At 47.0% G+C, this 13,364-nt stretch overlaps 1 protein-coding gene across 4 annotated transcripts; it reads left to right on the forward strand.

Moving 5' to 3' along the window:
• Positions 1 to 6: 6 nt before the first annotated feature.
• LOC106958974 (CXXC-type zinc finger protein 5) lies at positions 7 to 11,025 on the forward strand. Of its 4 annotated transcripts, none has more exons than XM_015051169.1 (4): positions 7 to 367; positions 4,530 to 4,732; positions 4,848 to 5,891; positions 8,889 to 11,025. In XM_015051169.1, exons 2-4 carry the CDS (start codon positions 4,616 to 4,618, stop codon positions 8,934 to 8,936), a joined length of 1,209 nt encoding a protein of 402 aa, XP_014906655.1. In that variant the 5' UTR covers positions 7 to 367; positions 4,530 to 4,615; the 3' UTR covers positions 8,937 to 11,025. The 4 variants fall into 4 exon arrangements, with proteins under 4 accessions (XP_014906655.1, XP_014906654.1, XP_014906657.1 ...); XM_015051168.1 differs by lacking the exon at positions 7 to 367 and adding an exon at positions 386 to 653; XM_015051171.1 differs by lacking the exon at positions 7 to 367 and adding an exon at positions 654 to 729.
• The last annotated feature ends 2,339 nt before the right edge of the window (positions 11,026 to 13,364 follow it).

Genomic DNA, 13,364 nt, shown 5'->3' on the forward strand with positions numbered 1-13,364 from the left:
CGCACACACACACACACACACACACGCACACACACACACACACACACACGCAGCCTCCCCTCTCTGTTACCGAACATCAGCGTCGTGTGGACCCCCTGCCTCCCTCCCTCCCCTTCTCGCCCTGCCGCGAGAGCGACGCACGTATCCGTTCATAACCTCCGCCATTATTCATCACCCCTCCTCCCCCGCCCCTCTCCTCCCGTGGTGCTGTTTTTTTTCTCGCTTTCCTTTCCTCGAGCTCCTCGCCTCTCTTCCTCCTCCCCTGCAGGGTCTCCACAGAGCCGCTTCCCTTCTCCTCGGCCGGGCTAATTTAACGCCTCGCCCTCCCTCCTTCTCCCCGCCTCGCGCTCGCTTGTGCCAAGCCCAGGTGATTATCCATCCGCCCCCCACCCCCTCCTCCCTCCTCCTCCAACCCCCACTCCCCGTTATCCCTCCCTCCATCACCTCCTCCTCCTCCTCCTTGGTACCAACAGACCGACAAATCCCTCCCGGAGCTCCTCTCCCCCCCCTCCCCTCCTCTCCTCTCTTTCTCTGTCTCCTTCCCCGCCAGCCATGATCCGTGGCGGGCTAATTCCCAGACGGTCTTCTCCTCCTTCCTCCTCTTTCTCCTCATCACCCTCTTCCTCCTCCTCCTCCTCCTCCTCGCGGGGCCGGTAAGTAGCAGCAGCACGCGCCGTCCATCTTCTCCCTTCCTCCTCGCGCTGTATCGGACTGCATGCTGTGTTCACGGTATTTATCGGTCGTTATCGGCTCTGCCTTTTTTTGTGTTTGACCCCCCTCCACCTCCCTCTCATCACTCCCCTCCCTCCCTCCTCGCCTCCCTCCTCCCTGCTCCTTGGCTTTCAGTGCCTGAGGGGGGGAGGTGTTAATGTGTCGCGTGGGAGAGCCGTTTTCCCCTCGCGGTCGGTGGCCGCTGTGACCTTCTGTCGGAGCTCGCGCCGGCCCGCTTGACCAGACAGGGTAATTAGTTACGCCTCGGGGGAGTTTGAGGGTTGGAGAGGGGGGGGAGGAGTGGTTGAGGGGGTGGGACACGCGCTCACGCACGCACGCACGAGCCGACACACATTTCCACACTGACTACACACACGCGATAGGCACACACTCTGTTAGAGGCTGCACGCGTTTGTTTCCTTTGACAAACACCCACATTTCACACTCATTCACACAACCGCGCAGTCTGCTCGTTGTTCACACACTGACAAAAGGCAGCGAATGCTTTCCTGGCTGGTTTGTTTTACTGCCACCATGGGGTCCAAGACCAGGCAACTCTCCCAACTGTCCGGGATTTCCTGGGAACCTGGGAACCAAACTGAGGACACCACCGGTCCAAAGTGGTTTGGGAAGGTTCTGACTCCCCAAAAGTGTCTCTGCCTTCTGTATAAGCAGCATAATGGGCTGGAAAGTGAAAAGACGTCAACATGGAAATGCCCTAATGGAACCGAAAAGTTGGGGGTTTGGGCCACTTCAGATAAGCTAATCAATCCTAGCTTCTTAGTTTAGACTTTTCATGCCCAAAGTTTGGAACGACTTGACTACACGTTCATGAGATGTTGATCTTTTTCAATCTGAAACTAAACTAAAATCAGGAGTTTTTCTTAATGTTGAGGTAACCAGACATAACTATCACAACTGGGACGAGTACGTCTATGTCTTCTGGACTAAAATACTGGTGAAGTCAATCATTTTGGGGACAGATTTTAACAGTTAAAAACACCAGGTAATGATCTTTGCATCTTAAATGGAAATGGAATAAAAAATCACTTTGCAAGAGATTATAATCCCATCCATTTTCTTTACACCCTTGTCCCTTAGTGGGGTCGGGAGGGTTGTTCTGGGCAAGAGGTAGGATCACCCTGGACAGGTCGCCAGTCTGTCGCAGGGCAACACAGAGACAAACAACCATGGACACACACCTAGGGGCAATTTGGAGAGACCAATTAACCTGACAATCATGTTTTTGGACTGTGGGAGGAAACCGGAGTACCCAGAGAAAACCCACGCATGCACAGGGAGAACATGCAAACTCCATGCAGAAAGACCGGGGCCGGGAATCGAACCCAGAACCTTCTTGCTGCAGCCAGAGATTATAATGTCACATCAAATTGTTACCAGTTTTCAGGGACTGGGGTAGGAGTTCATCAGTTTATACATTTTCCTTTCCCGTTCTAAGCAAAACTTCAGGCTGGTTTAGTCTGGATATTGGGACTTCTCTGCTGATTATGCAGATTCTTTTCCAATCATATTCAAAATACATTTTTGAAGACAAACAGAGTTGGTGGTTTTAGCACACTGATGGTCCTGATCCAGAGGATCTTGAACGCCTTTGGACCTGGATATAACCAGATTAAGAGTGACATGGAAGAGGCAGCCTTGCATCATCTTATGCACCATCATTGACGTGGACCAGTGAGTTGGTCACCTGGCCGGTCACAGGAGAACCTAAACACAACGCAGCAGCTAGTAAACATGGTGTTGATGAGGATTGGTCTGCTGAAAACACCAAACTAGCGCTGGGTCTCTACGGTTTCTGTACCACTGCTAGAGGTAACCTGAAGTCATACCTAGAGGTTGGTTGCTATACAGCACATTCCCTATGACCGGTCCTTGAGATCTACCATCGTTTAGACCTTTAGATGCCTCCCTTCTCCAACACACCTGGACCAAATGGCTCGTTAAGCATCTTTCAGCTCTGCAGAGGTCTGGTAATTAACTATTTGATTCAAATGTGTAGAATTAAGGGTGTATCTAAAAGTTACAGGTCTGGATTTGGGAATACAAGCCCATACCTTATGGTATAGTACAGCAGTCATCCCTGCTTTGAGTCAGATGGCTAAACGATTGGGTTGGTGAACTTATCATAATCATGGAAGGAACCCAGTAGAGTGAACAATGCAACATTTCCTCTCTGGTTCAGTCTTTGTGGGGCAATCAGAACCTGGTTTGTATTTTTTGTGGGTCATGCACCCAATAAATTCCAACACCTGTACAACCTGAATCTGTATGGATAGTACAACCACCCAGACTGACCCAAACAAAATGGTGTCTCTTTCCTACCACCATCAATGCTGTCTAATGATCATTTTAAGGTTGATCCTGGCTTAGAGAAGCAACCAAAATGATGGTACAGTTCTTGTCAGGTGAGGTTGTGGTTTCTAGGTTGGACTGTTTTACACGTCTCAATTTCTGTTGGCTTGTTGCAAAGAGAGTGGGATCAGCAGAGTATAGTGTATAATGATGTCATGGGGTTTATCAGGATTAGTTCCTTGAGGTTGCACCTTCTCATTTTTTTTGTTTACTGTTTTGTTTATGGTTCAGAAAAGGAATAAGGACGGTCTCTTCCATCTCTTCCATCGACTCTTCCATCTCTTCCGTCGACTCTTCCATCCATCATTTTTCAGATTTGCTCAAACTGCGACTGAATTAGACTGAACTGCTGCATATTTTTCTGTTCCAGTTTACATGCTAACTTAATAGAAATAATACTTTCAGTGTATAACCATGTACACATTTCAAACCAAAATAATTACAGTTACAGGTAGATTAAACCAACGAACAGTAAAGTGGTGCAGGTGTTACCTTTCCTCTTGACCTTCAACTTGTTCTCCATGTTTGTCTAAAACTTTGAACCAGGACTCTAAATCGTGTCTGAGCATGTGTGTATATGTGTCTTTTTAACATTTTTGGATAGTGAAAAAAAATTAGGACACATTTCACAGTGAATTACAGAAGATACATTACATTGGGTTATGGCTGCAAGGTGGTGCACCTTGTAGCACCATTTCCTGGCTTGGAGTCTTTTTTTCGTGGAGTTTGCATGCTTTCCTTGTGCATGGCTTGGCTTTCTTTGGGAACTCTGACTTCCTCCCACAGGCCAAAAACGTGACATTGGATTAATTGGTCTCTCTAAATTGTCCTTAGGTGTGTATGGTTGCCCTGTGACGGACTGGCGATCTGCTCAGAGTGTACCCTGCCTGTTACCCAATGACTGCCGGAGATAGGCACCAACCATTGAACATCTTCTGAAATATAAGAATGAGCCAACACATTTTGGTTGGTTGAGACATCACTCCCAGATTTGACCTCCAACATTGCATCAACAGCTTAACATCAAGTACCAAAACCGCTATATGGCCATCTACTGCACTGGAATAAGTGAGTAGGGCTGGTTTTATATCGGAGGTGATGCGAGGTGTCCTTACCCCGATCTCTCGCCAAAAGAAGGAGGAAATACTGCTGACCAGGGAACACAAAGGTTCAAATGTATTAAAGAGGGAATACATTGTTGACAAAAGTATCGTCACATGGTGCTCTGATATTCTGGAAGAAAGACGAGGTAACCTTTCTTAACTTGGTATTACCAATATATGATAAACCAACGTCTATATATCAGCTATAGACAAAAATTGTGCTCTTTTATTAACTTATATTGGGTAAAAAGTTTACACCAGAATGGAAGGTTATCGTGATCTGTAGAAATCAGTAAACTGTGTTTCCTAAAGGCACTTTGTCTGATCTGTTTTTATCCACAGACCAAAACACAGTGACCTCACAGAGCTAACTGCTACCTGAGCAAACGTGTTCATATGCGTGTTTGTGTGTGCGTGTGTGAGAGGTCATGTCGGGAATGACGAGCGGCGTGTGTGTAGAGAGTGACCTCTCCTCGATGCTGCAGAGAAGCTCTGCCCCCTCTCACCATCACCCAAATCACCATGGTTACGGCGGTCAGGGACAGGTGAGTTGATGTTTTCTGAATTTCTGAGATGAGATCACCCGCGCTGGTGAATTGTTGGTCTCTGAGATGTAAAGTCACATGGCGTAGTGAAAAGTGATGAAAGTCTTTGCTGCAGGTGTCGGGCCTAGCGCCGATGCTCGACTACACCACTGAGATGGACCGGTACCGCTCATCCATCGCCACCTTCTACAAGACTAACGTCAACATGAACATGAACGTGACAAACTTCCCACAATCAGCCAAACTGGCGGCTCGTCTGGCGGCCGCCGCTCCTATCTTTCCCCCCACCGCTGCCAGGCTGGGTGCCATGGCGACAGCCCCATGGGGTTGCCATGATAACATGAACATGAACATGAACCACCCGGCGGCCATGTTCTGGGGCAGGCCCAAACCTGTAGCTACAGCGCCAACGCACCACCACCACCATCCCTCGGCGACGCCAGGTCACATGACCTCTTCGCACCCCCACAGCAGCAGCATGCACCAGAGCAGTGGGGGGTCTGGAGGGGGAGGAACCGGTGGTGGAAGTGAAGGGGGAGGAGCTGAGAAACATGGACACACTGCGTCACTTCCTGTTAGCCAGGGAACAGCACACCATCACCCCATAGCGCCTAGCAACGGGAACTTTCTCCCCGGTTACAGCGGCGGGGCAGACTGTGGCGTTATGAACAAGCAGGGACACGCCCACCCGGACATGATGGGCCTATCAGAGGGCGGCAACTGCAATGGGGGAGGAGTAATGAGTGGTGGCTTCCTGGGGGGGCTGGGATTACCCCCCGGGGTCATCGTCATGGCAATGGGATCCGCAGGTGGCGGGATTTCAGATGCCAGCAGCGCTTTTCAGATGACGAGCGGCCAGCGGGCGCTAACGGACTGCCAGCAGCACACCAACTCCTCCCCATGCCCCTCCTCTTCCTCCCCTTCATCATCAGGGGTGACAGCGGGGGGTGTCTCCCTCTCCTCGTCATCTTCATCATCGTCAGGGACAGTGGCGAAGAGGAAGCGGAAGCGGTGTGGCGTATGCGGGCCGTGCAGACGACTGATCAACTGCGGCGTCTGCTCGTCCTGCCGCAACAGGAAGACGGGTCACCAGATCTGCAAGTTCAGGAAGTGTGAGGAGCTGAAGAAGAAGCCGGGAGGAGGAGGTGGGGTGCTGGAGGTGAGTACACGCACACAGGGTAAAACACAAACCAAGTCATACAAACTGTTTATATCACTACGCATTTTGTTTTATTTGGGTTTAGTCATGTTCAAAGTCTGGACTCAAGTGCAGGAATTCTGCATGTTTTGGTTGTTTCTCTGGATCAACACACCTGAATCAACCGGCCTCTAAAGAACATTATTGTTGAGGAAGTAGTTGAACCTTTTGAATCAGCTGTCTTGGAGCAGAGAGATCTAAAACTAGCAGGACACCGACCCTTGAGGACTGGAGCTGGACACTCGTGACTTATTCTCACCAAGTTACTCAAAGTAGGTCCTTATTGTGAAGTGGAGGGAAAACGATGATGGAATAAGGCAGAGGAACTCAGCGGCAGGGGGAATGTTCTGGAGAAGTTAAAAGGAGGTTAGGATCTACAAACAACATCCCAAGCTTTCTCCCACAGTGCTGAACATGGAGAGACCGACTGGAGATCTACCAAGATCTGATATCCACCTAAACTGACAGGAGAGAATTAATTAGAGAAGCAGCCAGAAGCTCCACGGTAACTCTGGAGGAGCTGCAGAGATCTACAGCTCAAGAGAGAGAATCTGTTGATAAGACGGATATTAGTTGAGCAATCTACAAAACTGACATCTTAATGGTAAGAACAAAACCAAGCAAGTCCCGTGACACAAGTGATAGACAGGATACAGATAAGATGTGGTCAAATCAACTCTTAAGCTTTCAAGCAATACACTGTTGGCTCCTACTGAACGACTCAGTTCTACTCAGCTATAAGGGTTTTCCAATCGCAAAAGTTACGTAGTACCAGCTTCTTTTTGAGAAATTTGTCACTGATTGGGTAGAGTCACAGGACCGACTAAAGGCCCCCACATATTTGGTTGTACTTCACTCTGCAGAGACCTGCGTGTCCTAGAGGAAAACTCAAAGCAGACGTCTGTCGGACACGTATGAGCAAAGGTAAATTTTGCCGAAGAAGTACACGTACTTTGTGTTGTACAAGAAACAGATTATTGGGCAACTAGCTCATCAAACATGCTAGAATCCATTCGGACTGGAGGAAATGAAGGAAATGTATGCAATCGATTCGCTCGACCATGAAATCTCAACCATGCAGGACAGTGTTTGTGGAGCCTCACAGAATACATACAGTACGCCCAAACATCTGGGAGTCTTCATTCACACTCCTTTTTCTGCTGCCTGTGCTGCTTCTCTTCTTCCTTGAGTCAGACAAAAAGCCACAAACTGAGCAAAATGTTCAACATAGCTTCAACATCCTCCTTTGTGGTTGTGTTGGGTTGCATAAGGATCACACTCACACCTTTTGGACGACCAACTATGTCAGTAGAGGTGTCAAATAGTCATAAAGGAAAACCACCTGAATCATGGAGGGTAGAGTCAAGTCTAGCTGCGCTTTAGAGGTTCTCATGTTGGAAACCTAACATCACCCTAAACACACCAACCCCACAGCGAAACATGGTGGTGGCAACATCATCCTGTGGAGATTCTTCTCTTCAGAATGGACCGGAAGCTAAATCCTTGACATTTCTGAAAGAAAACTTGTTGGAGGCTCCAGTTAGAGACGCACTTCAACTGAACTGGATCTTCAAGGTTTACCTTCAGTGAAGACGGTTCTAAAATGTTCCCTCATTTTGCTCCCACTCCAAAAACGATGCAACACTTTGGATCAGTCTGTTCATTCCTCTAAAACACACTGAAGTTTGTTGTTATAATGAAGCAAAATGAGGAAAAGTTCAAGGGGTATCAATGCTTTTTCAAGACCCTGCACATGTTCGCGAACATACAGCAACAGATCCAAATTTCTATCTGGTTTTACTTCTCTCTACATGTTTCTGTGTGTGTGCTTGGTTCTCTGCGTGTGTGTGCGTGTGCGTGCGTGTGTGCGCGTATGCGTGTGTGTGTCCTGGCTCACTTAACCCAGATGACTGCCAGGGAGGCTGGAAGGCATCGCTCACCCCGCTGAGTGAGTGTGTGTGAGTGCTGTGCAGATGGTGGGTGGTGAAAAGCGAGAGCTTGGAGCCTGCCGAGGTCTGGCAGGCTGCCAACACACACACACACCAACGCACACACCAGCTCTACACTGATTCACAGAGATAAAGAGAGCCTGCAGAGAGCGGGAAACGGAGAATATTTATGTTATCTGCCTTCTCCTCGGGGTGTGTGTGCCAGCGCTCGTCTTTGCCGTAAGAAGTAGCGGCGATCAATAATTCATTGACACCGGTTTTCGACCTCACTGATGACTCCATATATCTCTCTTACACACATGCGCGCACACACACACACACACACACACACTTCCTGTGGGAATGTCTACCAACTAACTCTAATTATTCCCTCCCTTGCACACTAAAACAAGGAGTGTGTGCGTTACGAAGACAGTGAATTAGCAGCCATAATCTTCCTCAATTACACACTAATTGGACCTGTGGAGCCTCACAGCAACTGACAGCACCATGCACGTGTGCACGGCAAACAGAGTGTGTGAACCTGTGTGTCCTGCATGTGTGTGTTGGCAGGTGGTTTCACTCTCTTGCCTCATCCTTTCTTTGCGCTCTTTGAAGTCGACCCGACAGACTTTCCCTCGGTCCTAAACTTTACTGTGTACTGAACATTAAAGCTTTGTCAGTACTTCGCCGTTACCTTCAGCAGAGATTTTGTCCTGCAGTCCGAAACAAAAAAGGCCAAAAACAACTCTTTTAACTTAATACCTCCTCCATGAACGCTCTAATTTAGAGAAGAAAGTTTTTCTCCAAGAGATGCAAACATTAACCTTTCAGTCTGATCCTTTGGGTTTGAAGTCAAGCAGGTTTCTGGTCAACTGGGTCAAGACTTGAGCAAGACTCTGAACCGTTGAGGGAGCTCACTTCCTTTGTAGGCAAACCTGAATAAATGACTCGAGCTGCAATGTGCCAGGCAAAAGGCTCGATTTCTGATGGCTCTTTCACCAACTCTTCTTCTCTGTTTGCTCCTCAGCGGCCGCCCTCCGTCCCAGCCGGTGAGGCGTTTCGCTGGTTCTTCTAGCCTTTCCTTCACCAGTGGAGTCACCAACACAGACACACCTGGACTGAATGAAATTCAGCCAGAGGACTTTGGCGTCTCGGACTGAACCAGAGCAGGACTTTGTGCGGATAGCCCAGAAATCCTGCATCGACTGGATGGAGGAAGAGGAGGAAGAATCACAGGAAGTAGGAAGGCTTCATCAGAAAGGTTTAATGCTTTGTCAAAGGGGATTTAAAGGTAAAATATGATGCAGTTGTCAAATTGACTCCCCACATGAATGGTCTTCTGCTCACCAGCTATTAATGCCCACCGTCCCTTCAAATCAGCTGCAAGTCATCTTGACACCTCAATGGTCCTTTATTCACTTTATATTTGGGTTTTTCCAATCCGGTCATGAAATGACAAATTTGTGCCTCTGCATGACCAAAGGCATCTGTTGCCTTTGGTCATGCAGTGGCAAAAGGCATTGAGTCACCAGATATATTTCTAGTGCTTCAGTGCCTGAAACACTAGAAATATATCTTATCTAATTTGCAAAAGTGGATTTGCTCCATCTTTGCAATCCTAGTGAGATATGTTTATATGGGTCTATTAAACACTGCAGTGATTTATCAGCATTAAACCAGAATTAATGACCCTTGGGACAACTTAACCGTCTCTGGGTTCATGACTTACTGGTCTAGTTTTCAGGCCGAATATCAGTTTTTCACCATGGGATCGATCCTTGGAGCAGCTGGAAGTCTTACTGGGAACCAGATTACAGGATTGCCTGAGTGGGACCATAAGTTATCGTTTGTTAACCCTTTAGGCTCGTCAGTGTTATGTTTTTGTCCCAGTTACGTCGTAAACATTGCTAAATTCAGAGGTTGTCGATGCTCAAAGTGTCAGGCAGAGGTTTGCTCAGCATCTCTACGTATTGGGGAAGATTTTATTAAAGGTCTTGGATCTAAACCAAGACCAAGAACACTCAGGGGATCAGAAAGGACTCTGACTAAACCATTCAGTACATTTCTAGTTGGTAGAGACGTAGATGCTTCTGGAAGTACAAGAAGAGACTTTAAACTGTTGCTTTATTCGGTTTGACAGAGGGAGGATGGAAAATCTTCATCCTGTTTGAGAAAACCAGACTAATCTGTCTTATCTTTCAAATTACAACTCTGGAGTCTGATGCTTTGATTGATTAAACTTAGAAGTGACTAAAAAGTCCAGATAAAAAACCCAGTATCAAACTTTTCAGCAACACAAGAGCATTAACCATTTCCTCACAGACCTGCAACCTTTTCCATCCGTGGGAGAAAAAGCCTTCCTCCTCTTCTTCCTCATCCACCCAACCTAACCACTAATCCCATTGTAGCAAAACCCAGGAAGATTCAGGACTCAGCCGCAGAGACTCCTTCAGTTTGACCAAAACCGGCTGACAAGCTGACCTCACAGAGGATTCACAAACTGACCTCAGCAGGAAGTGATCCAAGACTGTTAATATGGACTACAAGTTCCCCTCAGTAGGACTACAATAACCACATCACTGTTACCATCTCTTCTGTCTACCTCCTCCTTAAGGACTTTAAACGGCACCTTGGTTGACTTTTTCTGGGCGGCGTTTCTGCTGCTACATCAGGAGCTGCTTCTTAACTGTCTTGGTGGCCCAGAAGTTATTTGGTTCATTTGAATCTGGAAAATTAAAGAGTTGTGATAATTTATTGGGTTTGTGTCGATGGAAGGCTCCTAAAGGTCCAGTCGGTTTTATAAGGCTGAAGGAACCATTTTACTGCTTTCTGGTTCCTCTAATTGAAGGTTTTGATGTTTTACCGCCACTAATTCAGCTTGTTGGGCCCAACAGAGAGAGTTCAGAACCAGCTCCTGTTTTCCCGTATCAGCTGAACATTGAACCATGTGGTGGACCAACAGAAGCGCGAATGCAGCGTGGGAATTCGCAGCGACGCTCTGGGTCCCCCGAGCAGAACTCTGGGACCTCCGGGAACCGAGCGGAAAGAGATCGGATCATTCCACACTGCAACTGTGTCATTTCCCGTTTGTCGTTTGACAACACGCTCAGTGATTCCTTGTACACACCGAGACATTCTCATTAAAATTTTATCTTGAAAGCTCATTTTTGAGAAGTGATTTTGGTGGCAGAATGAACCGATTTCTCCAGGTGATTTCAGAGGATATGCAGCTGAGGTTCTTGTCAAACATTTGGACCTGAGTTCATGAATGAGGGCCACTTCTTACAGGAAGGAAACAACAGCATGCAGCTTAAAGGGCTGCCTGTTAATTGTCCATAAATCCAAATTGTAATGAGTTTTGAGACATCTCGCATAAGGAGGTCCGGCTTTTTTCATTGGTAGGTTGGAGCAGCGGTTCTGGAGCCAGCTGCACAGAACCAATGCAGAGAACTCAACCGGTTTAAATAATGCCAGAGAAACCCAGTTTAACACCAGAGAGCTAGCTCTTCCTCTGATCTTATCTGCATTTAATCATTGTAACATTAAAGGAACAGTCCTGCTACTGATTTATTAAACCATAAACATTTTACATGCTTGCACCAAATTGGAAGCTGAAAATTTTATTTCAGGGAACAATCCACTTGATTTTTCTGAGTTTGACTTCTAATTGCAAATCAATCAGACATTTATCCTGAGTTTCATTTGCACTCAAATGTTGAGTTATTGAAGATCCAAATGAGAAAAATCGACTGGTGCAACTCCAGAATATAAATTATTAAACTGAAGCTGCTCTCTCAACATCTTGATGCGGTTTGTTAGTTTAACTTTTTATTTCTTCAGGAGGAATTAAGGTAGAAAAGTGTGGAGAAAAAAATGTGAACTCTGGAGAGGCTCAGATGCAGATGTCAACACCAAGCGGACTGGAGACAGCTCCTGCCCACAGCGCAGGGCATTCTGGGTAAATAGAACCAAAGCATTTCTCCTGTTAGCCAAGCATTAGCAGGAGAAATGGCTAAAGACAAAAGAGAAATCCTACAACTGCTAACATCTGATGCTACTTTGTTTTTATTTACTTTCATGAAGAAGGAAGTTATGCTTTGTGTCTTCTTCAGACGTTTTGTGTCGTTTGTGTCAGTGGTTCTTGGTGCAGCGCCCCCACAGGCAAGGAGAGGAACAGGTTGCTCAAAGGTTTGGCTGGTTTGACTCAGTGCAGCTGAAAATGTATCAAATGTTCCAACTTTGTCCTCAAATCGAACCGACGTGAGAACATCTTTACTGCTCATCCCTCTGATGTGTTCCCAACCCGACATCAAGATCCAAGATGGCAGCCAGAAATCTAAAATGTAAATCAGATCTCTGCCAGATCAGGACTGGTTGATTGATTAAAACACAGGGAGTTTTCCCCTGGAACCAGGTCGGTTTGGGTGTAAAACATTCCCATAAATTAGTTCTGACTGCAGGAGCAACAGGAAGGAAGCAGATCAGCTTTCTGAAGAGATCCACCGACGGCCTGAGGGTGTCTAAACTAACCTGCAGATGTTTACAGTGGAGCTGAAGGCATCGTGAACAACAGCTCTTTGTGTTGGAGTCCGAACTGCGTCTTTCACTCCCACATTCGTTCTCCTGCCGCACCTGAAGATGTGGAGGAAATGTTTGCAGATATTTGTTTATCTTGGTGGGAGTCATGAGGAAATCGGCTCTTTGTGGGATCATCTGAACCCAAACATCCTCTGGATGAGGAGGAAGGAGCCTCCTCCTCCTCCTCCTGTAATCTGTCTGTGTGACCTCTTCATGTGCTGAATTATAATAAAGCATTTCAAAGATGAGGGGCGAGTGTGTGACACACACACACACACACGCAGGCAGAGTGGAGGGATGTCTGATGATTGCATCATGCGTTGCGGTGAGTAATGATGTGTGTGAGCAGGAGGAGGCAGCAGGCATGAAAATGAACAATATGTTTTCCTGTGTTTGTGTGAAATTTTCCTGCCTCAAGATGGAAGCTCAGAGTGTGTGTGTGGTGTGTGTGTGTGTGGTGTGTGTGTGGTGTGTGTGTGAGCGTGGGCTTGTCATCTCTGTAATGCTGTTGCTATCTGACAGAGAAAGAAAGAAAGACAGAGGCTGGTTGTCCCTGACGACGGTGCGCCGTGTTGCCAGGCAACTGCGCTAACAATGGGGCCCACCAGCAGTGTTCTAGAATGTGGGCGTGGCCTGAGGAGCCGAGGGGCGGGGCTTCCCGCAGGCCTGACGTCAGCGAGGGCAGATGCCTCTGGATCCAACAGTTTCTGCTTCTAGAAACACAAAGTATTCACACCCCGCCCCCACATATTGTCTGGTTCCAACTGTGGATAGAAATGAAAATTAGATGATTTCTAAAATTTAAATTTAATCTTTCTCGAGTCTTTTTCTACCTCAGCTTCTCCAGCAGCTTTAGAAACCAACAGACCAACATTTATGAATGTTTTTCTTTACAGAATATGCAATTTAATTCAATTTAAATAAC

The sequence above is a fragment of the Poecilia latipinna genome, unplaced genomic scaffold (genome assembly GCF_001443285.1).
Source record: "Poecilia latipinna isolate Pla-1442-1.1 unplaced genomic scaffold, P_latipinna-1.0 Scaffold1034, whole genome shotgun sequence".
Taxonomy (NCBI): Eukaryota; Metazoa; Chordata; class Actinopteri; order Cyprinodontiformes; family Poeciliidae; genus Poecilia; species Poecilia latipinna.